The following is a 27,898-nucleotide window of genomic DNA, read 5'->3' as shown; positions in this document are numbered from 1 at the left end:
TGCTCTTTGGGAATACACATAGTTTTTGTCGGTTCGGTTAGTTCTTGGACTCTCGCACTCTCTGGTCTCTGATCTATTTTTAAGTTATTTCTTTTCTTTTTCGTTGTTTTTTTTGTAGTGTGTTTTTCTTTCTATTTTTCCTATACGTGAATGCAAAATAATAATCACTTGTGGCATTTCTCAGCCGCATAGTGTTGAATATCATTTGATGTTACACATGATTTGGCAGATAATATTTTGGGGTGAACATTGTGAGGACAAAATACCAGCAGCATATTGTTGTTATCTGCCTGCCCTCTAATATACATGTTTGCTCTTCATCTTCTTCTTCGATGGAAACATATAGAGTTCTATAAACATAAGCATATATCTGTTAATGTGATAAAATATCTACATATATACAAATAGCGACCCTGATCATCTATTTGGCAAGCCAAACGCAACGCATTTTTATCGGATTTTTGAAAATTTCGAATTCGAGTATTATATATATGTTTTTGCATATATGTATGTACATATAATTGAGAGCATGTTATCATTCAAAATGTTTTGGCTGTTTGGGTTGCCGTCGCGGCGTCGGGTGTATAAACACCTGAAAGTCGTTCAACATGCGTAATATGGTTTTTTATTTTTTGTTTTTTTTTTTTATATTTTCATTTTAAACAATACTATTCCTGTATGGCCCTCTCCCTCTCACACACACGAGCGGAACATTCGTGGCTCTCTCATCTACATAGAAGGCGTATTACTTAGTAGCGCTCGGGCATCCAATTGTATTTGTGTCTACAACAATTTTAATGCGTGCTATTTTTAAAAACTATGACACAGATACACCAAATGTATTCAGAGCAATAATGTACAACGCATATCCAACACACACACACACACACACACACACCAATACACACATACCTATTGAGAAGTCTATCTGTACATAGAATTGGAAATCGAACATATTACGTATACGAATTGCAGCTAAAAAAGGCATAAATTGCTGATTATTTCACCGGCAATTACCAATATCAGCCGCAGTCCTTGTCCTTGACATCGACAGCATGCGACGTGCCCTTCTTTGACCCACTTTCTGTGATTTGAGTTTCCGTTTCAATTACCCGACACAGCTGTTTAACCCGAGCTCATCTTAAAACTCGCTCTCTCTCTCTCTGTTTGTTGCGCAGCCTCACTGCCAGGAAATGCATGCAACAACCTGTTGTTTGTCCAGCTGTTGTGGGTGGCCGAAGTTTGCGCAGTTTGAAGTGCGCATCCCATTGATAAAACCTGTTAAATTAATTGGCACTCCCCCTCCTTCATTTATTACTAAGCATTACAGCATAAACTTTAGCAAAGTGCTTCGCTGGCTGTTCCTTTGCTTCCTTCGCCTCTGCTTGACAGACAATGGGCTCTAATGATGAGCAGACATTGTGCCATTAAAGGCATTTGTTGACAGTATAGACATGTAGTGGGGACCCCGCGACGTATACGTAATTTTCAACCCTCCACTTGTTATCAATGGATAAGTGTGCTAAACGCACAGGGTGGCCAAGTGAAAGTGAAGATGTTGCGTTGCCAACAATAAGTTGCATCTATTGACTGAACACCCTGTATCAGCCCTTTGGGGGTGGCTGTGCGTATACTTAACGAGGATGTGTGTGCGTGCGCTGTGGCTGGCAACGAACGAGAAAGCGACAGAGAAGGATAACGACGATGTGAATCGGTCGACAGTTAACGACGCTTGTCCCAGTTGCATCCGAACGCTCCAGCCGTCAACGTTATCGAAACTGGCAACTGGCAACAATACACATAAATCAAGGTAGGATTAAACAAAGAAAATGAAAAATTGCAGAAAATTAAGTGCAAATAATTGTGATAATTGCCCAAACTAACTAAATCGCAAGACTAGCTGCAGACTACGCAAAAAAACTACGCAATTTGATGGCCAACTGTGCCATGAACAGCAGCCAAACCCTTTTTTTGTCAACTACACAAATTGGGTGCGGTCTTTGGCCAGACACACAAATTGCTTGGGCAAGCTCGTTCAATTCAGCATTTGATTTTGATTGCGTGTTAAATGTGCAAACAATTGATATTGAATGGGGAAAAAGTCAAGTTTTTCGCTGAAAATTTTCACAGCGCGTTATATAAGCAGGTCTGTGAAAATTTTTTGGCCCAAATTTGCATGTATACCACAAAACCCAATTCTGTATCTATAACTCAAGCCGACTGAAGACAGCGAAGCTGCGGAGTCTGCGTTCTGCGCAGCCTTCAAGCAGCAGCTGACAATTGTGCTCACAACACGGGGGAGACGAACAAAGCTGAACGAGATGAATGGGATGCTGAAGCGCCGTTTTGTTGTGGCACTGACCTAGAGCAGCACAATGTGATTGTGAAGACTTTTTGGGGGACAGGGATTACTGGGCTATAGTATTTCAAGCCTGCGCACGCAAATACTTGTTGCTGCGTCTCTGGTATGCTAATATCGTGTCGTGGCACATTCATGAATGGGCAACATGTTGCATGTCATTGAGTAAAAGCGTTGTGTTTTTCTGTGTCCTTGCTCATTTCCTTCCAGCTGGCCACCATGGTGACCAATGCCACGAACAACAACAATTTGCAGGCGAATAACAACAGTCAGACGCCGAACAATAACAACGATGACTTTGACATTGACCAGGACGATGGCCTGCAGGATCTGGGCTTGCCCGTCTCCGTCCAGACATTCCTATGGCGCCAAATAGCACCATTCATCAGGCCAAGACTGGGCAAATTGCATGAAGCCAGTTGCATGGTAAGTGTCGCTTTCTGCCAAAAAAAAAACTAAGTCCATTAAAACGCAGTAAATCGCAATGAATGAAACCAAATAAAAACACAACAACAATTTGGCCATTTAAAAAAAAAAACGTCTAAAAGCGAAAACCATAATTTAAAATGTGCTGTAAATTCGCTATTCGTGTTTTGTTGTAAGGATGATGGACTGTGTAAACCTGTACCATTGGCTCAATATAAAAAAAAAATCAAAAAAGAATACTCCCCTAACCCATAACCTTTTAATCCTTGAACCCATTGCCCATACAAATTATACTGAGTGTGCTCTTTGTTTGACACGCATTATATGTTATTCACGTTTAACATACATATAACATATATATTTTTTGGTATTTGATGACAAACTTTTGATGTTTGATGTTTATTCTTTTTATTCATTTTGCATTCGATTTTCAATCACAAAACTAACACACGCCTTTCCCTACTAATTCAACAACTTCAACTACTACTACTACTCCTACTTCTATACTAAATGCTTTTGAACAACAATTACAACAATAACAAATAACAACAAACAAAACAACAACAACAAACTGTACAAATTAACATTGTAAAATCTTTTGCAATTTGTCTGAAAATCTGAAACTGAATCTGAATGTAGTTTTGTCAACATGCACCAGGACACCATGTAAGTCATAAATGTTATGTACAGTTCTTTTTAAATAATACTTAACTTTACTAACAATTATATCATATATATACTTTGTAGCTATAGCTGTACTATATAGACTCCATATATATTTTCGTTTTACTGTTGTACTACTGTACTTACTAACTTTGTATTTAATTGTTCCATACAAACTTATGTTTGCTGTAAACTTGCTACTTAGATTTCCATTCAATTCTCGCTTTATTTTCATACTTAATATAACTAATGAATTTTCTTTATTATCTCTTGAAATACAACTAAATAAGGAATCGAAAGAAGCCTGCAAGGTATGTTTAATAGTTTTAGGCTTTTCATAGTATTTGTTACTCACCTCTCACATCCTCTGCAGTCCTTTGAGAAGGTGCTTGTGCAGAATATACAATTTGGTCTCTCGCCACCGTTGACCAAAGCTCTAGGCGCCATTCCACGCTGGCGTTTGCTCCAAGGCGCCCTGCCGCATGTCATGCATGCTTGCGCTGCTTTATTATATTGTAAGTAACATCAGTTAAACAATTACACAAGCAATCACCTAAATAATACAATTTCTTGCAGGCCGCGTCAAGGACATGCAGGCTATTGGTCCTGTGGAGACCAAATTGTTGTACACCATGCAGTGGATATTGCTCTATGCCGCCGAGGAATGCGCCGATGACGAGGATGGCGATGAACTGGGACTGGCTGAAGCTGCCGAGCCGAAGCCCAAGCCCATGGAGCAGTATCTGTTCTCAGTGCCCACAATAACCGTGAGTTGCTTTCTCTATACATCTTTTACATTCCCTGACCATGTCTGTCCCCCTTTCTCTAGTTATTTGTGTATTTGTTTGCGCCAATCATACATCATCTCAAAGAGTCGGACTTTCAAAACTTTCGCCTCGAAAATGGCATCAAATTGTGGCAAGGCATGTGGGACAATCGTGCTCCGGGCGCACCTTGTTTCACTGCGCCCGTTAAGCCCAAGGCACGCAATCTCTTGTGTGCTCCCACACCCAAAGGATCTACGGATGTTTTCCAGGGTCGGAAGCATTCGTTGGGACCCGATGCTATGTCGCCCAAGGCGGATTCGCCACAGAGCGGCATGACCGACTATTTGCAACAGGATGAAGAGGTAACAAAATCCCTTAACTGGTATCTTAATTATCTAGTTAATAAGCAGCGTTATTTGCAGGGCTCTTGGGTATCATCGCCCAAGGAATTCTTTCCCGAAACTATACCGGAGGAGGCTTCCAGCGTTGAGGATGAACGCGTTGTCATCTTCAGACTGCCCTCAGCACCTCAACTCATGGATAACTCCTTTTTCACAGTAAGTCCGACTTTTTATACCACCGCAAAGTTTCCACATCCTTTGTTTCTTTGCAGGCCGATGCCAGTTTGTTGCAGCAGCAGCTGCAGCAATCGCAAAGTCGTCGAGGCAGCCATCAGTCTATGAACTCTCGGGAGAAGGAGAAAGTGCCTTCAACCAAGTTTGAATTTGATCAACAGGAGTTAACGCGTGGCGCTTCCATGAAGGAGAAGCGCAGCGCCTCAATTGAGAAAGAGACAGACTCCGACAAGTCCGAGAGCGTCAAGGCGGATGTGTCAGCTGCCACTTTCTTGGATGTGGCTGTGCTGCGCTGTCTCTTCATCTCACATTGGCAGGAGGAAGGCATCTTTTGGAGTCTGCAATACCTCTACAATAGGTGAGTCAATACTTACTTATTATCTGTTGGTATTACTTGAAGTTTTCTTTCTCTACAGACTCAGTGAAATAGGCGAAGATGCCGCTATTACTTTGAATCAACCGCGCAAGCGAAGCAACTCTTTGCCCATACCACAAATCGAGATATCACTGTACCAGGGCCCAGGCAGCAACAGTCGCGATAGTCCTGGCAGCTCTGTGGTCAAGGACTACATAGAAATACCCGAGCCAGCAGCCACAGTGACAACAAACGTCGTTGGTGAGTATATATTAAATATTATATATTTATTGTCTTTCATTTTGAATATTATAGTATATATATACTTTTCTTATATTATTCATTTCTCATTTCCATTTAATTAAAGTAGTTTATTAAGTAAATAACGGAACTCTACAATCTTTACAGAGGAGGCACAAGTTCTGCCCAACAATGCGGAACGACGTGGCAGCGAGAAGAAGAAGCGCGTTAAAATGGCGGATCTTCGGGCATTTGTGGAGACGAAAATGTTTTCGAAATCGGAGAAGAATCTGGAAAAAGTAGGGCTCGATACAAACTCAGCCAATGGCAAGATTCCACTGCAACATGCAGTAAGCCGAAAGCTATCACTAACATTGCAGCCAGTTCATTGCACGCGTTCTTTGATTGTGATTATTGATTGATGTGTTTGTTACACTACCCCAATAACTAACCCAAAACTGCAATATACAAAAATGCTTATGTGTTTCTGTGTTCCTCCAAGTTTATCGCTAGTCAAATTGCAACAAATTTCAACTAACAATCGCTTTTACAATTTCCATCTAGGAATACCATCGTAGTCTTGACACCGGGGAAAAGAAACTATCACGATCGGCATCCATGATCACCCGTGAGCCAGCCAGCAATCTTATAAAGGGAAAATCCATGCCCAGCCTGAGGTAACTGTTAGTCCTTAGAGCATTTTTACACTTCCCAAAAAAGACTATTCTAAAATTAGGCATCTGATACAAAGACACACAGCACTTAAACTCAATCTTAAACTATTTCACAATGACACTCAATCACTTATATAGACTATACCTTATTTTCAAATCTAACAAATATGTCTGTATATTTGTATATATCTATAAATATTACTACTTAATTAATGTGTCTTCTACTGAACTGAACAACCAGCTGTCTGCTTGATAGCGGGTGAGTTTTGGTCAACAACTTGCAACTTGAACGCTTTTGTTTCCAAGTTATCTTCCAACTTCCAACTGTGTCTATACTTTATACTCTCTCCACTCCCAGCCTGTAACCCCAATCAATTTTCCATCACTCCGTTTTGCCTGTTCACAATTTTGCTTGTCAGTTGCCATCTGAAACTATTTATAATCCCTTCAAGCCGTTCCCCCGAGCTTCTTGCCATTTATATCTTTCAGTTAATCGCACATCCGTTTGACTAATGCAATGCACCTTCAATTCTGTTTCTCGCATGTCGCCTACAATTTGACAGATTTTACAGGTACGTTGAGCCGCCAAAGGTGTCGCGACCACCGCAGTCCACATGTCCACGCTCCACAGCTTTCTATCCACGCAATCCGATCATTACGGTCACGGAGCATACGCCGACTCCTTCACCGGACTACATGAAACGTCAGGTGAGTTAAAAATTTACGATTAAGGAAACTGAGAGGTGTTTTTATACCCGCTACCCATAGGGTAGAAGGGTATTATAACTATAGCCGGCAGGAAATGTATATAACAGGTAGAACGATGCATCACCGACCCTATAAAGTATATATATTCTTGATCAGCGTCAACAGCCGAGACGATATAGCCATGTCCGTCTGTCCGTCTGTGTGTCTGTCCGTCTGTCCGTATGAACACCTAGATCTCAGAGACTATAAAAGATAGAGCTATAATTTTTCGACAGCATTTGTTATGTTTGCACGCAGATCAAGTTTGTTTCAAATTTTTGTCACGCGCACTTCCGCCCCCGAAAATCAAAAAAATCGAATAACAAGCGTAATTTTAAAGCTAGAGTTGAGAGTTGTTTGGTATATACTATAATTACTATAGTAGTTATGATTCCTGAAAATTTGGTTGCGATCAGATACAAATTGTGGAAGTTATTAAAGAAAAACGACTAATTACTAGGGCTCTTAGTTGCTTTGGCCGACAATCTGGTACATTGTGCCGTCTATGGTATATTTTGAATGGTGTGCTGTATCGATATACCAAACATACCATTTGGTATATTTTTAGTATTTTTTTAGTATTTTCGGTATATTTTGAAAATAATACCGCAATATTTTGCCCTTATTAAAAATGGGTAGCGGGTATCTCACAGTCGAGCACACTCGACTGTAACTTTCTTACTTGTTTTTGTATATTCAGTACTCATCTAGTAGATAGTGTAGAAATCCGTGAATAACGATTTGTGAACAACTTTTGAGACATTTAAAAGGAAATATATTTCATCAATTAATATTATTTCATTCATTTTTTTCTTCATCCATGAAATCCATCGACAGGGATCCATTGACTCCCAACTGGATGCCTTGAGCAATGGCGGCAGCATTGCGGGCGCTGGTGGTGCCAATGGCAGCACTGGTGGTGGCAGCAGCACCACACGCTATCGCGGTCCCATGTTGCGCTCACACACCGATTCCCACATCGATTACACCGGTGTCGATGAGTCCGAAGCACCTGGTTCCTCGTTCTACATAACCCGCGATGGCGGCATCGACTATGAGATTGTGTTGCTGGCCGTGAGCAGCGTATTCAAGCGTGATCCCTCGCAGGTTGTTTCGCTGCGTGTGCTAGAGGCGGGTCTCAACATTTGCGAACTTTTAATTGAGATGGGCGTTCTGAAGCTGGGCGAGCATGCGCACGAAATATCCATGGGCATCACACGACGAGCGCTCCAGGTGCTGGGATGTCCACATGGCTGCAACGATGGTGCGTGAAGAGAAGAGAAGAGAAATCTTCAATTTATCTATTGACACTATAAACTCTTTTTGCAGGCGTTCGTGGTCCTCCCGCCGACTTTCTGCGCAACCAATGCCAGAAGATTCTCTCGCGAATGCTGCGCCAGGCTGGTCAACGCACCAAACGTTTTCTACAGGAGATGGTCAAGACATCGCCGCTGCCGGAACTCATCGATTACTTCCATGCATTCCTCGCCTTTTGTGTGGATCCCAGCTCGCTGTTGTCGCCTTTGAGTAAGTCGAATCGTGCATAAAGTTGAACTTTGCTTTCTTTTGCTTCGCTTTCATCCTTGATTCGAGTTCTTTAAGTGCACCAAATTCCCGATTGCCAACCATTTTGAGTTTCCCAATTTCAAAATTTCACATCATTGCCATTTCGCCTTCTTTGCGTATTTATTTGCGATTCGATTGTGCGATTGCGATTGTGTGTGTGTGTAATCTGTTTTTCTAATGCATGCGACGAGTTTTGCTAATGCTTTTGAGTTGTACCCTCTTGTGCCCTAACCTGTTCACCACAAACAAAATATCATATACTCGTACGTTGTATATACTCGTATATGTATGTATATAATGATGATGCAAAATAGCTCATAAACGTCAGAGTGGATATAAAAATGTTAACACCGATCTTGGCGGTGTACCAGGTCAGGGCGGCTATTCCACCAATTTTAGCGGCGGCATGAGCGGCGGAGCCGAGGGTCAGGTCGTTGGTGCCGTCTTCAAGCAGCTCGTCAGTCGCTTTGTTGAGGCCAGTAAGGATCTGAAGTCACCCGAGAATGTGGCACTCTACGGCGACATCCGACAGCTTGTCACCTATGTGAAGGGCGCCCATGGTGGACCGTTTCGCCTGGTGGCACTCAGCGGCATCTTGGCGGTGACGCCGCGACCACACAAGAAGGGACCGACAGCGCAGACTACAAGAGTTATCAGGTAAGCGATGAGGTAGAGCGAAGTAACCCTATAATGCCCATGAAAGTTCTAATATAATCGAATAGCTCTTCGCCTTCAAATAACTTGAAAATGTTAAGTCAGTTAAGACTAAAAATATCTTGTAGATATTTAATACAGCGAAAATTTGCTTAAACATATATAATATAAACAAAGTTAATGAAAAGTTAAGAAGTATGAAAACAACTTGAAAGATTCCGAAAGAGCCGCAAGTTTTAATTTGTTCTTCTTGGGCTGTAGAGTGTTGCATCAATCTTCTTTCTGCTTAACACCTTTGACTTTGCAGGCATATACCCCAGGGAGACACCGTACAGAGTGTGCAGAACGATGACAATCGTTCGCAGCGACGTCTGCTGCTCAAGAAACGCAGCACATCCTCAGCCTGCGCCGTGGTGAGTCTACTTCATAGTGCTTTAATCTGTTGCTGATGCGTTTGCGTGTATTGTTTACAGAGTCTGCTGGAGACGGAACCGTGCGAGGAGCACTACAAGACCAGCCAGTCGCCGCTGAGCAATTTCAGACGACGCACGACGGGAGTGAGGCCGACGTTGACGCCGCGGCATAGTGAACGAGCGCTGCTCTCCGATTCCACGTCCAGCTCGGAACGCAATTCGCTGGGACGGCTCAGCGGCTTGGTGCGCTGGTTTCGCGGTACGCCCAAGGAGGCATCGTCCATTGACCTGGAGATAGGCTCGTTGAATCCCGAGATATCGTCCACATTCATGCGGCACGCCTCGCTGAAGATCCAGCGTGGTCGTTCCAGCGACGGCATTGGGCGTTCCATACAGCGCGCCAAGCGACGCGTTGAGCGACGGCTGAACCGTTTCGGCGGCATTGTGAAGGGCAAGAAGAAGGTGGGCGGCATCGAAGAGACAGCGGACTATAGTCGACGCAGCTCATCCGACATGTGCGACGGTCCACGCGAATCCGAGGTCGTCATACTCAAGGAACGCAAACTGGTGCCCACCGAGCCTGTGAGAGTTGGCATGCTGCGTTTATCCTTTTTGCTGGAGACCTGCGCACCGGGATCATTCCCCGATCCGCAGCTCATTGCTGCCGTCTTGGATTTGGTAAGTTACATCTACATTCTTAACACAGCATTCTAATATTTATCACGCTTGTTGACAGCCTCAAGCTCCTTTAGTCACGCGAGCCACATTTCTACTGGAGTGCGCACACTTTGTACATCTGTGCAACAAAGGGCAATGGCCCATCTGGATGAAGCAGAACGTGGGCGGTTACCGCGCCTCGGGCGCCAACATCAATCCCTCCCAGATGAAGCAGCAAGTCAGCCAAACCAGCGCTCGTCGAACACATATTCTGCTCCGTGCAGCGGGCAAAATGTTCCATCAGTGGGCTGAAATGGTTGGCGCACGTCTTGAGGAGATTTTGTTCACGGAACGCCTGCAGTATGAGGCACTGAATGCCAGTCTCACCGATCCAGAGAAGCAACGCGAACTGTTGCAGCAAGACGAGGAGGAGGATTTCCTCGATGAATCCTCTGTCAATCCGCATGGGAACGATTGTCCGCATGCGCTCAAGCTGATTGCTTGTGTGTTGCTCTTCGAGATCACAGCTTTTCTGCGTGATACCTACATCACCTTGCCCAAAACCTCCAAGATGCTGCACAGAGATCGTCCCGCACCCTGGGAGAAAGTGTATCGCGAGGCAAACCGTCGGTGGTCCATGGCACTCAGTTCTATGGGACATTCTCAGACGTCGGCGCAGAGTCTGCAATCAATTGCGGCGGGCAACGATGGCGCCGGGCAGACGGAGCGCAAGATATCGTTTGTGCTGCACGAGCCGGACAATGAGTCGGAGAACAGCAGCAACACTACGCTTACCAAGGAGGGCGAGGAGGGTAAAGATTGCCTGTTCATATACGTTTATTCAAATATATTCTCAAGTCTGTTATTGCGCAGCTCGTCGTCCAACTGCCTCGGCAGTGCGTCCCTTTCTGTTGCGACGCGGCACAGCGACCACGACGGGCGGTTCCTTCAAGCGACGCTCGCTGAAGTTGCGTCGGAATACCAAGGATAGCAAGGACATTGAAACGGACTGTAAGTATTGCATTGCAATAGCAAGGATGTTTTCATTTTTAGCACTTTGCTTTGCAGTCAACATGCAGTCGAGGCGCAAGGTCTCCTCGCTGTCTGATCGCAGCGATACCTCGGAACAAGGCATGGTCAGCGGTGGCGAAGAATCACCTGGCATCCTCAGCGACGACCAGCAGCCAGAGTCCCCAACAGACTCCAATGAGAACGATGAGACAGCCAAGAATATGCCATGGCTCAAAGCAGTCATCGATTTGATTACCAGCTACAACTATTACTGCACCCACAAGGGCTACTGTCATCCCTTCTGCTACAAGCGCCACATGCGCTCCTGCACACGCCTCATCAAAGCCACCCGCAAGGTAAGTCCTGGTATTACGATATTCTCTATTTAACTATTTTACTATTTTTATCTGGAATTTTGCAGGTTTATGGCGAAGAGTTTGGCTTCAACTTTGACATGGATCATCCCACTGTAGAGCCCACTGTCATCAGTGCCAGCAAATCGTCGGCGCGTCCTCGATCTACTCGCAAAGTATCGGAGCAGAGTTCTACGCAGACTTCACCCTCTAAGCGCAAGGACAGCTTATCACGCAAGGATCGGTAACTTACCGACTAGCTCAAGGTGTTGGGGTGTGCATTAATTAATTTCAAATTCTTACAGCATTAGCGATGATCCTGACATTGAAATGGCCGAGAAACTGGCCAGAGCCTTCCGCCAGGAAAAGGAGAAGAAAATTCAGGAAGAGCCGCCTATTCTTAAGTTCATACGCATCCACATTCGCAATCTGTTCCACTTTCCCCTAGCCACCATGCTAAAGGGAGCTGTGGTACTCACCGAGGAACTGGTCATCGAAGCCATGCCCGCTGCGTGGGAGCTGTTGCTGGAAACTAATCATGATACGGCCACCTCGAGTGCCGCCGTTTTCCTTATGGGTTCGGTGAAGGCACAAAACTTTGCATTTGACATCATGCAACGTGCGCTGAAGAACAAAAATCCAGATATTCGCATTGGAGCCATTCAGCGTTATTTGGTGTTGTGGAAATGCCGTTTCCATGTCTGGCCACGCATGGAGGACAATGCACACGACGCCACATTCAAGGTGCCACCAGGAGGCATTGAATTCACGCTGCCTTCGCCTAAAATTGGTATTGAGAGTTTGCCCGTGGTTGATCCGCCATGGATGCCAGTGCAGCAAACAAAAGATATGGATATGACACTGAATCAGGACAGACATGTAAGTCGTCAGCATTATCTATCTATCTGCATTGAAACGAAGTATTTTTAAGTTCATATTATTTTGTTTAATAATTAAAACTTAACAACAATCAATTTTATCATTCCATCTAATAAAACAACAATTTGAATTATACTTAGAAATTTTCTTTTTCCTTTTTTTTATGCTAATCGATAAAATTGATATTTACGAACCGAAGGCACAAGAATATGGCCAAAATAACCCTTGAAGACATTGTTGTTGTAGTAGCACTTTGGCAGGATATAGAAGGAATTCAAAAAGATATTCATTTTTGTATTCACATAAGCCAACATGTCATGCCAGAATTTGCAAAATTTAACTAAAAATTTTATCGAAAAATTGTTTAAAAAACATTTTTTTCGTCATAACTTCGCCGTTTGAAGGACGATTTGGATGTCCTTTTGAAAATCGGTAGATATTAATACCAAAATAGAAAATCCGTTACAAAATTCTTGAAAGTCCTTTAAGCGGCTGAAATAAAAGGATTTTTTTGTACACAAAAAAATAGCTATATCTCACCTGATCGTGGCAGGAGCATGATCGGAATAATGGCAAATAGTGTATTTTTATTAGGCTTATTGACTGGTGAAAGGACATTCAAATTGTCCTTCTGCTAATATCTTCGGAGATATTAAGGATATTGCTTTTGTTGCCACATTTCATTAGCCCTGAGACGAAATTTTACAAGTGTTGGATTCTTAAATGGCATCATGATTTTTCGATGTCAGTCGATAGCTTTCGATTCCTAGAATCGAATGAGTCTATTCCTGCCAAAAAAGTTAAGGATATGGCCTAGCTAGGATCATTTTTCTATTTGTAAATTAATGAGTAGCAAATAATTTTTATAGCATACTTTGAGGCTCTGCTAAATAGCCCATTCACAGATCTCAAATTATATTTTCTCTTTATTGTTTATTGATAAAAATAATCATTCACGTAATTTAAATAGAAATGTTCATTTTAATCTTTAATCTTGTGCAATTTCTTTACTGCTTAGCGCTCACTTGTAACGGCTACAAAAAGTCGCAAGATGCAGCAAACGGAAGCGATCAGGAATGCTTTAAGGCAGCAGAGGGATAAGCAACGAGCGGAACGACATAGTTTCCTCATCACCATGATACCAATAAGTCAGCAGGCCTCTCATGAACCAGGTATGGAGCACGAGGATCACGAAATCGAAGAGGATTTGGATGGCACGCGTGCATCGTCGCATCTGCATCACGCTCACTCGCTATTCCCCTCGGTGTTGTGCTCCTCCGTGATGCAGATTGTTGGCTGCTTGGATGATGCAGCAATTGGCTCCGATGGTAACGCTGTCTACGAGGTGGCCTACCAAGTGATCTGGGTTTGTCTGGTCGAAGAGTCAGCATTGTTTCTGCGCTATGTCTTTGAGCGTTTGACACGCGATCGTCAGGATCAGATGTTCAAGCTGTTGCGGCATCTGATACGCTTTGTGCCACGTCTGCCACAACAGGCTGCATTTGCGCTATACAACTCAATCATTGGCTACATTATGTTTTATGTGCGCTCTTCCAACGAACTAAAGCAGGAGGTGAGTTAAAGATGCAATTTACTGTATCAATTTCTAATCAGAAACTCTTCTAGCTCGTGGGATCCGCACTGTCGGTGCTTTGGATGGTGGTGCACTCGGTGCATGGAATCATGTTCAAAGATTTGAAGCAGATTCTGCGCAAAGAGCAATGTGATGCATCTATTCTGCTGACAGCCAATGTGCCCGCCGCCAAAAAGATTGTGGTGCACGGTCCGGCCGATGACGACTACAACATTCCATCGCAATTTCCAGTCCAGGAGGACACCTTGTTCTGTCAGCTGCTGAAGGAGGCTCTGGACTATTATCCCATTGATGAGAAGAGCATCACACACTATTGCTTGGTGGACTACAAAAGCAGTGAGTGTTCTATACAAATGTCTATCTCAACTTTGATAACTCTTAACTTTTTGCCAGATAAAATACTCAATCCGAATTGGTATATTAGAGATCTGTACTTCTTCAAGCGTTCTCAATATCCAGAGGTTCGTTTGATGCTCATGCGCCCAGAGGAATCATTTCTAGCACTGCAAAAGCAAGAACTGACTAAGAAATTCGTCGAAATTGGCAAGGTGCACCTTACCTGGGCCATTCTCAAGAATGTGGACATGGTTGTTCAGCGCGTTGTCTTCCTACATGAGGAGCTCATGAAGCTACCCTCATTCCCGCGCAAAGCCCTCGAGGTGGATCTGGATCTGCATCACGGCGGCGAGTATGGCAAGGTGCTGCTCGGCCTGGATGTGTTGCACAAGTTCATGTGGGTGCGTCTTATTGCGCGCATGTTCGAGGCGATGGCGGGAAACTTTGCCTACTCCGCAGACATTCAGCTCTTCCTGAATGTGCTCTCCGGCGCATCCATTCTGCATGCCGAGGACTCCTGCATCATGCGCTACGTGATGGCCACATTCATCAATGCTGCCTTCAATTTCAAGAATATCTTCTCCACGAATGGTTACTTTATGATCATGCCGACGTTGCTTCAGGTGTATTCACTACATCAAACCAACAAGCTGATTACCACAACCATCGAATATGCTGTCAAGCAGTTCTATCTGCTCAATAGAAAACCCTTCATTCTACAGATGTTTGGCTCCGTTTCAGCCATTCTCGATACGGATGAGGATGGCACCTATGGTGAGGCGCATAAAGTGCAATCGAGCTGCTTGTTCAATTTGCTGCTTAGTCTGGAGGATCCCTCTCCAGATCCGCTAAATATTGCTGAGCTCGTTAAGGAACCGAAGCCTCTGAAAGCCATCGATTTCTGTTACCACGACGAGGACGACGATGTCACCGTGCTCGACTGCATCACGCTCTGTGTGATGGTTGTCTCCTACTCCGCCGAGAGCACCCGTGGCTACCAAATGCTGGCAAGTATTCAACAATTGTATCCTTTCATATTGAAAGGAATTTAAGTTTTAAACATAATATTTATATATCTTATATTTAGATGCCTCTTAAGTTGATCCTAATTTAATTAAATTTATCTTTTTTATTAATATTTTTCCTTATGAATTATTTTTGAATATTGATGAATATTAAATTGTGATTTTTTCTTAAATATTAGATCATATTGGAGGCCATACTCCCTTGCTATCTGCAGCAAATCCAATCGCCCAGCTACATTCCGCTGCAGGGAAAATCCGAGCGCGATATCATTCTCCAGCTGGCGGTAGCTATACGCACCATGGTACACAATTGCGAGGGACTGGCCAAGAGCTACAACGGACCGTATCGCAACAGTCCAGAGCACAAAGGCTCCTCGCAGCGTAACTGCAGTCGCGGGCCGCCCTGCTCACCTGGCATGGACTTTGAGGAGGAATCGCACACTAAATACGCTACAGATCCGCGGACGAAGAATATGATGGACTCTGCTGAGGATTCGGAAATGATACGTACCGAGTACCGTCGACCACGAGATGTATTGCTCTCAGTGGTAGCGGATTTTCTAACCAAATCCACAACACGGCTGGCTGAGCTGGCCAAGAAGATGCCCAGCAACGATAGCAAACCCACAGAAGTGCTAGATGCCAAGTGTCACATACGCTTGGCGGATATTGCGCATTCACTGCTGAAGGTGTCGCCCTATGATCCCGAGTCAATGGCATGTCGTGGCCTGCAACGTTATATGCAATCGGTGCTGCCACGTGCCGAGTGGTCAAATGATACGCTGCGCAATGCTTTGGTCACCGTTCTGCGACGCATCGATAAGGTGTTCCTGAAGATCTCTAAGAAGCCATCGATACGACGCAACACAGATTGGGAGGCAGCAGCGGGGCTGCTAAAGGGCATACATGAAACAATCATACGGCATCCGTATGTGCTGCACTGGCAGCAGATGAAGACATTGATTAGCACGGTGCAGAATCTGATTGTCAACGAACCGGGCACCGGGATACCCGAGGGCGTGTCCAGTGCAGGTGCAGCGCTCATGTCTCAGAATCCGCCGGCCTTTTTCTGCTCAGCCGTGGTGCGTCTGGTGGCACTGCAGGTGGTAAGTCCGGTTGATTGTTTCTCGCTTGTGCAGATCTGTGGCGGCAGTGCCGAGTTTGCCACGCAGGAAAAGGCCGAAGGATTTCTAATGCATCTGATCATGCCACTGTGCTTGAAAGTGTGCTCGGGACGCGGTGTCTCCGACGTTGGTGAACTCAAAATGAGCGACGTCACATTCCTGCTAACAGCCGTCCTCAATGCCATGAGTCCGCCCGCTGGTCGTACCGGCCAAGCAGTGTCCCAAATTAATCGAGTGACGGGTGATCTCCGAGCCGGCTCCCTTACCTTCACGGGCAGTCGAGACGCCAAGCGTCCGGCTCGCATTTCAGGTTCCCTCTATCAAGCAGCCTTTCTGGCGCTGCGCATCGTCTGCATCTGCTTCGAGAATCGTTTGTCCAGCGAGTGGCCGCGCATTGTGCGTGTCATGCGTGATCTGGGCAGACGCAATGAGGCTGCACCCGATCTGTGGAGCTTCATGGAATTCGTGGTTACCCATCGCACTCCTCTTTACATCGTCCTATTGCCCTTTATATTGCACAAGGTAAGCGTATTGAAAATGTATCGAATGGTTTCATTAAATCTGTTTTCACACACAGATCTCGCAACCTCCCATTGGCGACCACGAGCGGCACATGCAGTTCATCATCAGGGAGCGTTTGCGTGGCACACCACCCCAAGGTGGACTCAAGTCGAAGGGCGCACTGTTGCTGGAGCTTGCACGCGAACTTCGCGATTTGCGCGATGAACTAGAGGATAAACGTTACGGTAATTATGAAGATAACTTATACATGTTATTTGCTCACAATCTGTCTTCATAGTCTCCACGGATCGCGAGAGTTCCGAGCAGAAGAAGAGTGACACTCCGGCTGCAACGAGCGCTGCCGAGGCGCATAAGTCACAGCAGCGTCCCTCGCTCATCTCCATTTTCACGGGCACTACAACGGGACAGGCAACGCATTCGCATGTTTCGGCCGTACCTATCGATTCACGTAGCGGCTCTGGGGGCATCTGCACACCCAGCGATACGCTCTCGCAGCAGACACTGCATCCACCGCGCGAATCCTTGTCCAGCAGCTCGACAGGCCGTGATCCGCACACCACGACTAGCGAAAGTCACAGCGGTGAGGTTGCGGTGGGTTCTGCACCCACCCTGGTTGGCCAATCGTTGGGCAGTGGTCCCAGTGGGTCGGGACATGTCATCACAGCCTCAGCGCTGCCGCCGGGCATAGCTTCGCAGCTGTCGCATTCGCAGTCGTTGCAGCAGGCGCCATTCAAAGCGCAGCCACCAAAACTGCGCTTTGTATCATCTGTTGAATTTCGACATTCTTCAGGCGAGACTTCCACAACGCCACTCTCGCCTGAGAGTCCTGCCGAGGACAGTTCGGGCGATCACACGCGTTCGCGACTGCAGCGCTCCAAGGCGGCCAGTCGCAAAACATTCCGGCTTAAGCGCAGTCGCCTAACTCCCATTGAGACGCCCAGCATTGTAAGCCTCTGACATGGCAATTAAGGCCTTCCACTAATCCAATCCAATTCTCAGGTAACTTCTTTGTCGCAGGAGGAGCAGCAGGCCAAGGCCATTGGCGAAATATCCTGGGACTCGGTGTCACAAACCTCGTCGACTTCCGGCTACAGGGATAACAACAGTCTGCAGACTGGACTGCTCTCGCCAGATGGTTCGCTGGGTGGACTTACGCTGGGTCGATCGCCATCGCAGCACTCGTTGTTGATGGTCTTCGAGGGTCAGGATGAAGATACACTCATTTAACAATCACAGAACGGCGACCGGGCTTACGAGCTTTAGGACAGCCTCAATTTTCAGTAAATTAGAACAATTATAATATAGTTAGTACAATTAACAATTATATGCTATACTTATTATACTATATGTAGTTGATGTTAAGTTTTATATTCGCGTACATTAGTTGTTTTCCATTATGTGCCGCGTTTTTAGCGATTAGGAAATTATTCAATAAACATGATAGTCAATAATTATGCACAGTTCTTTTAATGTAAACTTATTTCTTACATTACTAATTTTCTTTATATTCGGTGCACGCTCTGAAGTGTAAGCCTTTGTGGAAGCAAATAATAATTTAAGTGGTTCTAATCAGTAAAGATAAATACATGAGAAATGTTTGGTAATAATAAAACAATCTGCTTAATCTTCTTGCACACAATTTAGTATTGTGAACGGCTCTAATTATTATTAGTCGAGAGTGCACTCCAACATCTAATCCTTCAATATGTTCAATTTAGAGCTAGCCGCCTTCTGGCGATTCTCTTTAACCAGTTTACGCCACTCCATCCACTTGGCCAACTCTGGCGGCTCGTTGCCGCTGCTCTGCTGTTCCAGTTGCATATAGTACGCCTCTCTAAGTATCTTAAATGCCTGTATGCTGTAGTATGGCTGTTGGGTGACAGGATCAAAGTAGCGCGCCGGCAATCTGGTAATGGGACAGATGCCACTAGAATTTTTGGGGACTCGTTTGGGTCGGAAGATTGCATGGAAAGCCTTGTCATTGAAATCATTCTCGATGGTCACGAATGTACGCTCACATTTCGCGGCTGGATCGTTGGGATCATGTGGAAAGGTTGTGGTGCGAGTTGGCTTACGCATCACTGGCATGGTCATCGAATGATAGCGTATTGTTGGCCCAGTGAAAACCCTTTTCGTGGGTCGCGTCTTTTTTTTCTCCAGTTCCATTTTTTGAAATTTCTCTGCATGTTATGAAAATTTTTTTTTAAATGGGAATAAAGGAGTGATTAAGATGCACTTACCTAATGACTTGATGTTCTCCTCCTCGGTGATTTTGGCCTCTTCCAGCAGCTCCTCCTGCGAGGGCATATAATCCTCCACTCGTACCTTTTTCTTTTTCCGTTTGCGCGCATCATCCAATTCCTTTAGCCGTATCTTAGTCGCCTGTGTCTTAATGGCAGTCGATGTGCGAATGGACTTGCGTCCCGAGTCCTGCACAGTGAAGCGTGGACGCACGCGACGCTTTACGACGCCTCCGCCAGCACGTTTCTTGTGCAGCGTGGTTGAGGGTTTTGCGTCCTTTTTTGACAGGCGTTGGCTTGGCAGGTTCCTACACAGTAAACAGGATAAAATAATACTTTGTGTTTTTAATTGAAAAAATGATGTTACCTTGTATGCTTTTGTATTGACACCACCCCGTTTGCGTTTTTTGTCGGGCGCCTCTTCTTGATCGGAGACGGGCTCGTCCTGCTCGTCAATGCTAAAGTCGGAGTCCACAACATCCTCCTCTTCGTCTTTTTGGCTGCGTTGCAATGTGTTCAATTCATTATTCTGCAGTTTAAACAAAAAATACGATTACTTACACATATTCATTGTCGTCTTCTTCATCCTGAAAGCCGCCATATGAAGTTTTGTAGAAATCGTCTTCCTCTTCGTCTAATAGTTTAGCTATTTTATTGCCCGCATTGTGACGACGTGAGCGTGATGCAGCCATTTCTTATTTTTGTTTGAATTTTATATTTAAACTAAACTAATCATTAGCACTTGCTGTAAAAAAGAACACACTTTGCAACTGTAAACAAAAAAAATGCTTTTTCTGCTTCTTCTCAATGTGACCACAACTATAACGATAAGAAATACCAAAAACTAATGCAACGCAACGACTTTGCTCCTGCCATTCACAACGAATAAAAAGTGGTAATGACAAAACGGGAATATAGGGTCTGAAATTAGTAAACTATAATACAAAATACATCATATTATTTGCAGCAAGAAATTAAAATGGCAATGCATAAATTTGTGGCTGCAGTAGCTGTGAAATAGTAAATGCTTTCCCAAAAAATGTATCATTACTTTTAGCTACAGCGCATTCATGAGGCGACTTAAGCCGCAGTGTTTGACTTTCGCCTCTTTGAATCTTTCGTCTTGTTGATCTGATTGCACTTTGGACTTTCGCATTTTCAACATTGATCGACTGCGGTTCAAACGGTTTCTTAGTCCACTTTCAGTACATAAAGCGAACAGTTCAACATGATAAATTCCGGCAAATTAGCAGGACGCACTCTCTTCATAACCGGCGCCTCTCGTGGTATTGGCAAAGCAATCGCCTTGAAAGCTGCTCGCGATGGCGCAAACATTGTGGTGGCTGCCAAGACAGCCGAACCGCATCCCAAGTTGCCTGGTACCATCTACACAGCGGCCGAGGAGATCGAGAAGGCTGGTGGTCGAGCCCATCCCTGTATCGTAGATGTGCGTGATGAACAGCAGGTGCGTACAGCCGTTAAGGAGGCTGTTGCCAAATTTGGCGGCATCGATATTCTTATTAACAATGCCAGCGCCATCTCGTTGACGGCCACACCAGATACGGACATGAAGCGATACGATCTGATGCATCACATCAACACACGCGGCACTTTCCTAGTGTCTAAGGAATGTCTGCCCTATTTGGAGAAGAGCAACCACGCCCACATCCTGAACATTTCACCGCCTTTAGACATGAAGTCCAAATGGTTTAGTCCTCATGTGGCCTACTCTATGGCCAAGTATGGTATGTCCATGTGTGTGCTTGGCATGTCGGAAGAGTTCCGCAATCGTGGCATTGCTGTCAATGCCCTTTGGCCTCGTACCGCCATCTATACGGCGGCCATTGAGATGCTAACGGGACCAGACAGCGCCAGTTGGTCGCGCAAACCAGAGATTATGGCGGATGCAGCCTATGCCATTCTCTCGCGGGAACCCAAACAGTCCACTGGTCAATTCTTTGTGGACGACGAGGTGCTCGAATCGGTGGGCATCAAGGATCTCACGGATTACGCGTGTGTGCGTGAAAATGCCGATAAGCTGATGTTGGACTTCTTTTTGGAGGCGCCTGCCGGAGAAGCTGTTGTTGGTGGTGCGCCGGCAGCTGCTGGAGATGCCAAAATCCCGCAGCTCTTCAAGAAAATCGAATCTTTGCTTTCAGCTGAAATCGTTTCCAAGACGCAGGCCGTCTATCAGTTCAATATCAATGGTGCCGAAGAAGGTATCTGGTTTTTGGATTTGAAGAATGGTACCGGTGCGTGCGGCACAGGTGCTCCTCCAGTTGCTGCGGATGCCACGCTGACCATGAACTCAAATAACTTCTTTGACATGTTTTCGGGAAAACTGAAGGCCGCTCCAGCTTACATGTCCGGCAAGCTCAAGATTAGCGGCGACTTCCAAAAGGCTCTGAAATTGGAGAAACTGATGAAAGCACTGAAATCAAAGTTGTAAATAGTTGTTATTGAATTTACATTCATATATCGTTCATCCTACATATTTAAATACAAAGACATACATACATAGGCAAAACTGTTTTATTTTATTTACTATTATTATGATTATTGGCTGAGTTCTTAATTACAACTATAATAATTATTTTTTTGATCATAAAAATACAAATTATAAATGTGCAAATCATGGTGAAACTGCATATTTTAACCGTAAAGAAGAATGTATGGTACTATACATAATTATAATAATTTTTTTTATATTATATTATTGGGGGTCCATGTCGCTTATCTTTCTAAAAGAGTTCAGGTTTGTAAGTCCCAATAACGTATACACCCAACAGAGAGAGATAAGAGTTAAAGTGATAAGAGTCCATTAGCATTATGTTAACTGCAAAATTTTAACATAGATATGTTTATACCCAGCAGTATGAACTAGAAGGGTATTTATGTACATAGTGTTGTGATAATAGGTTTTAAGCTTCTTGCAGTTATGAGTTAAAAAATAAAAACTTAAAGCTCATATATATATTATTTTATTTTCTAATTTCTTTTGTATCTATAAAAGTTTAAAATAAAAACTGGCCTTAATTGCCCATTGAAAAACTGATCCAAATTCGTATACAAATTGATTATACATTTTTTTGAAATGCAACCCTGCAATATCACTTGATAGGTTACGAAAATTGGCGCGAAAGTATGAAGCTTTTCTCTTGCCGAATGATGTCATCGAGGTAGAGTCCATGATACAATTATACATAATTGTATAATTGTATCATGGTAGAGTCTATCATGATCCATGATAAGCCCATCGCCAAAAGATTTCGTCAGTGTGTGATCGTTTTTCGACGGAAGAGGTTGTATGCGGACGAATTTTTTCTGCAATTAACGCTTGGGCAAATTGGCATTTTGTAATGTATGCCGTAGACACGGATAGAATTAGAACATTTAGAGAATTATCATATATATTTTTAAGATTGTTCATAAACAGTTTACATTTAAAAAAAATGTCAAGGAGACATTAATATTAGCTTCTAAATATATAAATATTAATTGCATCGTCTAAGAGCTAATGCACAAATTCATTGTCTCTCGCTCACACTACTGTGCTGGCCCTGTTTCACTCGCACTCATTGTCAGCTTTTGCCGACGCGACTACCTTGTATAATTGAATCATGGAGTCAATGTTAAAAAGTGATGAGCTTGGGAAGTAATCGGAAAGATTGGATTTAGTTTGCAATCGACAATTACAGAATTAGCTTACTTTTACTTTTTAAAATATTAATTAATTCAGTCAACAGCAAAGTTAAAATTAATAGAAATAAATTACTAACATATTTATCTATTCATAGTAAAAATGAGTATACTTGATAAAAAGGAAGCCAAGCGAATCTACACTCTTGCAAAAAATCCAAATGCCTTGCTCAAAGATGCGAATGCGATCGATGAGATACGAAAATTCGCAGAACGCCAACAATTGGGAGATAGTGAGCTTATGAATACTCTGCAAATTTATGAGAAATGTTCGATATTGCTGCTGGAAACGGAATTGTCTCTAACACAGGAGGTAGCTGAAGAGTTGCTGCAATTGGGAATATGGCCAAACGAGAGAAAGGAACTGTCTCAGTCGCTGAATGGTGATCGGACAAAAAGTAATTTCATCATCGAACAGATTCAAGAAAAGTGCTGCAATAATATCATATTACAAGATGAATTTATAGAATTTACCGATTTTGTGCTTTCGAAAGCAAAATAATATAAAAAACATATGTTTCTGCTTAGCATCTTATCAAAATTAAAGCATTTTTTATTTATCTACCAAAATGTTCGTTTCATTCATTCATTGGTTTGTTTACATTTTTTATCACAATAAGCAACCCATATGGTGGCATACCCTTAAAAGAACAAGTATTTTCGTTGAACTAGTTGTAGTGTTGGCCGGTTCTTTCCATACATCGGGAGAGTATGAAAAAACTAAAATGTGGATATTTTTTCTACAAATGGAAATTATAATAAATTAAAAAATTGAATAGGGGTTAATGAAGAATATCGTACAAAATTTGATTTATTAAATTATTTTTTACTTTTCACATCAAATTGTTGGCAACACTATTCAAGTGCTGTGTTCAATTGAACTAGTTCACAACAGACGTTTGCTCATCGACAAATTTGTTTGCTTTGTGCTTCGCCTTAACTTAATATCAGCAGGAAACTTAATATAAGTAGGAAACATCAATAGAATAAGAAACATCAAACATCGACATCATGGCGTCGACATCCTACAAGGTTTGTTCCAAAGGTTGGGTGTATATTATTAATACAATAAATAAATATACTCAACGTTTCCCACGCAGAACAAAACTGTAAAGTTGATCAAATGTTTTTGTGGATGTTCTGATATGACAGTTGAGGAAGTGCAGCGCATTTACACACTCACCAACGATGTGCATCAAACACTGCTGGACACGGATGCCACCAGATTACTGCATCGCTATTTGGAACAACAACGAGCGGGCGACAAGAAGGAGGTCGAACAGTTCCTAGACATTTATGAAAAGTGCGCCGAATATTTGCAGGAAACGCAACGAACTTTTGCCCAAGATGAAATTGATGAATTGATTGACTTGGGTTTGCCTTACGATCTGGAACAGGATCTGACGCGGCGCACACTTAATGGGCAACGTTCCGAGATTAATCTAGGACTTTATCGCATTCAGGGCAAGTGCCGCAATGAGATTGAAGCAAGCAGTGATTTCAAGGACTTTCGCAATGCAATTCTCGCTAAGATGCGCCGAGTGCCTAAATGATTCCACTTTCAGTTCAGAGAACGGTGCCTTTTTAGTGTTCACATGACAGTACCAAAGTGTAGAAGAAACCGCACGAAACCTCAACAGATCCCAGCGCCTTTTCTGTATTTTCTCCTCACGCGAGTCACAATGCTTAGTCATTGGTTTGCAAACGAACCCGTCTTTTTAGTCGCTTAAAATAGTTATAAGTGTTCCTTAAATACGCTTCCCGCATCGAAGCGGCAAATGTATTCTTACAATTTACAATTACAATTTGTTATATTTGTATGATGTATGTATATATAATATTCTTGTTAAGCACATTAACGATAAAATCTATTACTATATATTTCAATTGCAGAAATAAATGTCGAATGATGCTTTAGGTTTTCTTCCACGAATAATACATTTCCATGGGCTTGTTGACCTGCGATTAAAGGGGAGATTAAAGTATGTTTGAAGCACATATCATCATTCTTCTTACCTTCCAGAACTTATCGTTGACCTGATGTAGTGTCTGATTGCCATTCAAGATGACCAGCTGCTGTGGCTGTGGCGCTACATAGATGCAAAAATTGAGCAACCGACAAGCTTCGGGCAAATCTGCGCCCAAGTCGAGGGTGAGACGCATGGCCAGATATTTGCTCAAATGATCTACAGTTGCATTTGCAGTTGTTTTGATATAGCGTATGCAATTGTCTTTAAGCGCACGTATCAATTGATTATCCGCCGACATCTCTGTGGGATGTGGCTTAAACACAAGCTCAATTTCATCATTAATGCCCAGCTCACCGTTGCCCTCGCCTTCGGTGTCAATGTTGGAGTCACCTTCGGTACGACAGTCCATTTGGGAGTCCGATTCCGATTCCTCGGAACGCTCCGATGTCATCACTGACATGGCACGCTTCGGCTTGGAGCTGCTTGAGTTCGAGGGCACTGGCGATGGTGTGCTGCGTATTGAGGGTGGATTTGAGGCATCATCTACCTGCATTCGACTGGATGAAGTGCTGGCGCCTGAAGTGCCCGCAGCTGTTGCTGTTGTTGTTGCTGTGGTCGAGGAGTTGGTGGCTGGGGCAGTGGCTCCCGTTGCGGTTCCTGCTGCCCCAGATGCTGTTCCGGCTGCAGTGTTGTTGCTGCTCACGTCACGTGTCTCACGATCGGTGCCATTTGTGTTACTGTTGCTGTCATTGGAAGCCGTATCATGGGCATGCACTGCACTCGATCCGGAACGTGTAGCACTGCCTCCTCCTCCGGCTCCACTATTATTACCTCCTCCACCGCCTCCTCCTTTGTTGGTGCGAAAGCGTTGCGGACGATTCTGAGATTGCAGTTTGATGCCTTCGTTAATGGAGTTAACCAACGCCTGCTGTGATTGCGCCTGATTGAATTTGGCCATTTGTTTTTCCTGTATAGCTTCGTATTCCTCGCGACTTGGATAGATTTTCGAGATGAGCAGATCAAAGTTGGGATCAGCGCGCAACGAGCGCTTCGAGACGAGTTTCTTGCGGCACGTGGGACATTCCTTGTTGCCCGAACGCAACGCGGTGACAATGCAGTCGGAGCAGAAGCGATGCAAGCACTCTTTGGTTGTCATCGTTTTCTTCAGCATGTCCAGGCAAATGGGACACATTAGCTCGCTGTGCAGACTGCGCGGCGAAACGGCAATCTCTGTGCTGTCCGTAATGATTTCTTGCGGCTTGCGCTGCAGCTCGTACAGGGACAGATCCCATGTTTTATTTTGTGTTGGTTCTAGCGAGGCCATTTCCTCTGTTTTCTTGTCTTCACTTTTTTAATGTTTTTCTGCAGCCAACAATTTTCACTCTTTCTCTGTATGTATTCGATAGCCCAGTTTGTTTACTGTCGAGAGCAAGTGTTATCGATAACACGATAATTACTCTCTTCTCTGGCAACGCTATCAGCGCAATTCCGTGTGACCATTTTTGTAATGTTTTTTACATTTTTGGTATATTTTGTTTGTCATGCCAAAAAAATGCCGTTATATATGTTTAATTTTTGCATTTTTGCCATTTTTTACGCCAACTGGATTACGCACAGTGCTGTTGCACATTTAAAGAATTTTCTCTTTATCTAAAAAGTGGAAATGCTTTCTTTGCTCAACCAGACGCGAACTCTTCAATTAACTGCTTGATTGACACACGTCAATCAAACGAAATATTTGAGTATGCCACCAAATATGGATTAAATGCTGGCGTTACCGTTAGCTAAATTGCATTTGCGTTGCGTTCCATTTTACGCGTATGAAGTGTGTGTGTGTGGGGGGCCAAGAATGTGCTAAATCAATGGCATTGTTGACAATGGAAGCCACTGGAACCCACAGCAGACAGATATGTAATTTCCCAGCCAACAGCAATGTCAACGTTTCCCATTTCACTGACTTGTCACACTGGCTGCGCATGCGTTGAATGCGCTAAATGTGACGTGGCAGTAACCTGACGCAGCTTCGGAGGCGGCGCCACAGCAAGCACAGGTGAAATGGCTGGACACATGCGTGACATGGCTTTGGGGCCAGTGCCAAAAGCGACAAAGACAAAGCCAGATGTAAGTATGTAACTCATTACAAAAGTAAGTTGTAGGTAAGCATGTAACTTTAAATGCCTCATTAGAAAGGCAGCTAATTATCGTTAAGTGGAAGCGTGCCTCGTCTGCTAAACAAAACTGCCAAGTCACGGTCTAACTGCGCAACCAATCAGCATCCCTGTCATTTGCAATTTATTGCCAAGTCTGACACGAATTGAACTGGGCAATCATTGCGCCCACACGTCGTCCACGACGCTTGAGGATCAGCCGCTGTGTCCTCAATTGTGTTGGGCAAGTTCATGACCCAAAAATGCCCGAGAAGCTGCATGGTCAAGTCAATGTACAGCTTACTTTGCGCTTTATTGACATTAATCATTTGCAGTCGCTTGTTAAAAGTTGCAACTACATGTCCAGGTTGCAACATCATCCTCGCAACACACAGTCCACAGAAGAGTGGCGCATAGTTTGTTTTATGTCTTCGTTTATGGTTAGTTGTTAATTACGACACATGTCATTCCTCTTCGTAAAATATTGTTCTCTTCTTCCATTCCTTTTTCTTTTTCGTTTTCGTTCTGCTTTGTGTTGGTTTTTCCATGGTATTTTTTTTTTGGGAGGTCTGTCAACTGAACCGGAAGGAAGCGCAAGCCATTTTTCTCTTCGTCCTTTTCATGTCGTTTGCGCCATTTTGTTGCCTTTGTTTTTGTTTTGTGTTTTGTTGTTTCGCTGTCTGCACAATTGTTCTGCAAGCTGAGTGAAAGTTTTGTGCCCACAACAATAATTTGCGATGTATAATTGAGCATAACGTTGGCCGATGTCTGGTCCGGTGGTTAAAGCCAAGCCGAACTAAGCTGATTGCTGCCCCAAATTGTGGAGCCTCGAACATGCCACTTAACCTTTAGTTGGTCCAAACTCAATTGCGCCGCCAAAACTACAGTGCATTTCAGCATTC

The 27,898-nt window shown here is 43.8% G+C and overlaps 5 protein-coding genes across 14 annotated transcripts; 3 read left to right on the top strand and 2 right to left on the bottom strand.

Annotated features, from left to right (window-relative positions):
- The first annotated feature begins 1,728 nt into the window (after window positions 1–1,728).
- LOC132784009 (protein unc-80 homolog) lies at window positions 1,729–18,394 on the top strand. 9 transcript variants are annotated; one of them, XM_060789363.1, is made up of 31 exons: window positions 1,729–1,810; window positions 2,570–2,785; window positions 3,425–3,451; window positions 3,739–3,759; window positions 3,822–3,963; window positions 4,025–4,215; window positions 4,278–4,577; window positions 4,638–4,772; window positions 4,829–5,148; window positions 5,207–5,406; window positions 5,554–5,735; window positions 5,950–6,062; window positions 6,301–6,318; window positions 6,632–6,767; window positions 7,644–8,070; window positions 8,136–8,333; window positions 8,744–9,029; window positions 9,334–9,436; window positions 9,500–10,117; window positions 10,176–10,908; window positions 10,970–11,107; window positions 11,165–11,463; window positions 11,529–11,704; window positions 11,766–12,339; window positions 13,358–13,912; window positions 13,966–14,269; window positions 14,327–15,276; window positions 15,474–16,940; window positions 16,996–17,164; window positions 17,218–17,885; window positions 17,940–18,394. In XM_060789363.1, exons 2-31 carry the CDS (start codon window positions 2,579–2,581, stop codon window positions 18,165–18,167), a joined length of 9,885 nt encoding a protein of 3,294 aa, XP_060645346.1. In that variant the 5' UTR covers window positions 1,729–1,810; window positions 2,570–2,578; the 3' UTR covers window positions 18,168–18,394. The 9 variants fall into 9 exon arrangements, with proteins under 9 accessions (XP_060645346.1, XP_060645344.1, XP_060645341.1 ...); XM_060789361.1 differs by having other exon boundaries at window positions 6,623–6,767; window positions 8,687–9,029; window positions 9,334–9,439; XM_060789358.1 differs by having other exon boundaries at window positions 5,554–5,792; window positions 8,687–9,029; window positions 9,334–9,439.
- On the bottom strand, window positions 18,382–19,983 carry LOC132784011 (vacuolar protein sorting-associated protein 72 homolog). 2 transcript variants are annotated; one of them, XM_060789368.1, is made up of 4 exons: window positions 19,742–19,752; window positions 19,548–19,680; window positions 19,181–19,488; window positions 18,396–19,120 (listed from the first exon to the last, which is right to left on the bottom strand). In XM_060789368.1, the coding sequence occupies exons 1-4, from the start codon at window positions 19,749–19,751 to the stop codon at window positions 18,633–18,635; spliced, it is 939 nt and encodes a 312-aa protein (XP_060645351.1). In that variant the 5' UTR covers window position 19,752; the 3' UTR covers window positions 18,396–18,632. The 2 variants fall into 2 exon arrangements, with proteins under 2 accessions (XP_060645350.1, XP_060645351.1); XM_060789367.1 differs by having other exon boundaries at window positions 18,382–19,120; window positions 19,181–19,680; window positions 19,742–19,983.
- A 333-nt stretch (window positions 19,984–20,316) lies between these two features.
- On the top strand, window positions 20,317–21,707 carry LOC132784010 (hydroxysteroid dehydrogenase-like protein 2). The gene has a single exon (XM_060789366.1). It carries the CDS (start codon window positions 20,409–20,411, stop codon window positions 21,627–21,629), a length of 1,221 nt encoding a protein of 406 aa, XP_060645349.1. The 5' UTR covers window positions 20,317–20,408; the 3' UTR covers window positions 21,630–21,707.
- A 2,059-nt stretch (window positions 21,708–23,766) lies between these two features.
- Window positions 23,767–24,802, top strand: LOC132785655 (uncharacterized). Its single transcript, XM_060791852.1, has 2 exons — window positions 23,767–23,911; window positions 23,980–24,802. Exons 1-2 carry the CDS (start codon window positions 23,891–23,893, stop codon window positions 24,430–24,432), a joined length of 474 nt encoding a protein of 157 aa, XP_060647835.1. The 5' UTR covers window positions 23,767–23,890; the 3' UTR covers window positions 24,433–24,802.
- Window positions 24,230–26,285, bottom strand: LOC132785654 (E3 ubiquitin-protein ligase RING1). Its single transcript, XM_060791851.1, has 2 exons — window positions 24,896–26,285; window positions 24,230–24,838 (listed from the first exon to the last, which is right to left on the bottom strand). The coding sequence occupies exons 1-2, from the start codon at window positions 26,171–26,173 to the stop codon at window positions 24,794–24,796; spliced, it is 1,323 nt and encodes a 440-aa protein (XP_060647834.1). The 5' UTR covers window positions 26,174–26,285; the 3' UTR covers window positions 24,230–24,793.
- Between the last annotated feature and the right edge of the window lie 1,613 nt (window positions 26,286–27,898).

This window comes from Drosophila nasuta, chromosome 2R, assembly GCF_023558535.2.
Source record: "Drosophila nasuta strain 15112-1781.00 chromosome 2R, ASM2355853v1, whole genome shotgun sequence".
NCBI classification, from domain to species: domain Eukaryota; kingdom Metazoa; phylum Arthropoda; class Insecta; order Diptera; family Drosophilidae; genus Drosophila; species Drosophila nasuta.
The sequence above is the reverse complement of the archived record's forward strand: the minus strand, read 5'-3'. Positions and strand labels throughout refer to the sequence as shown.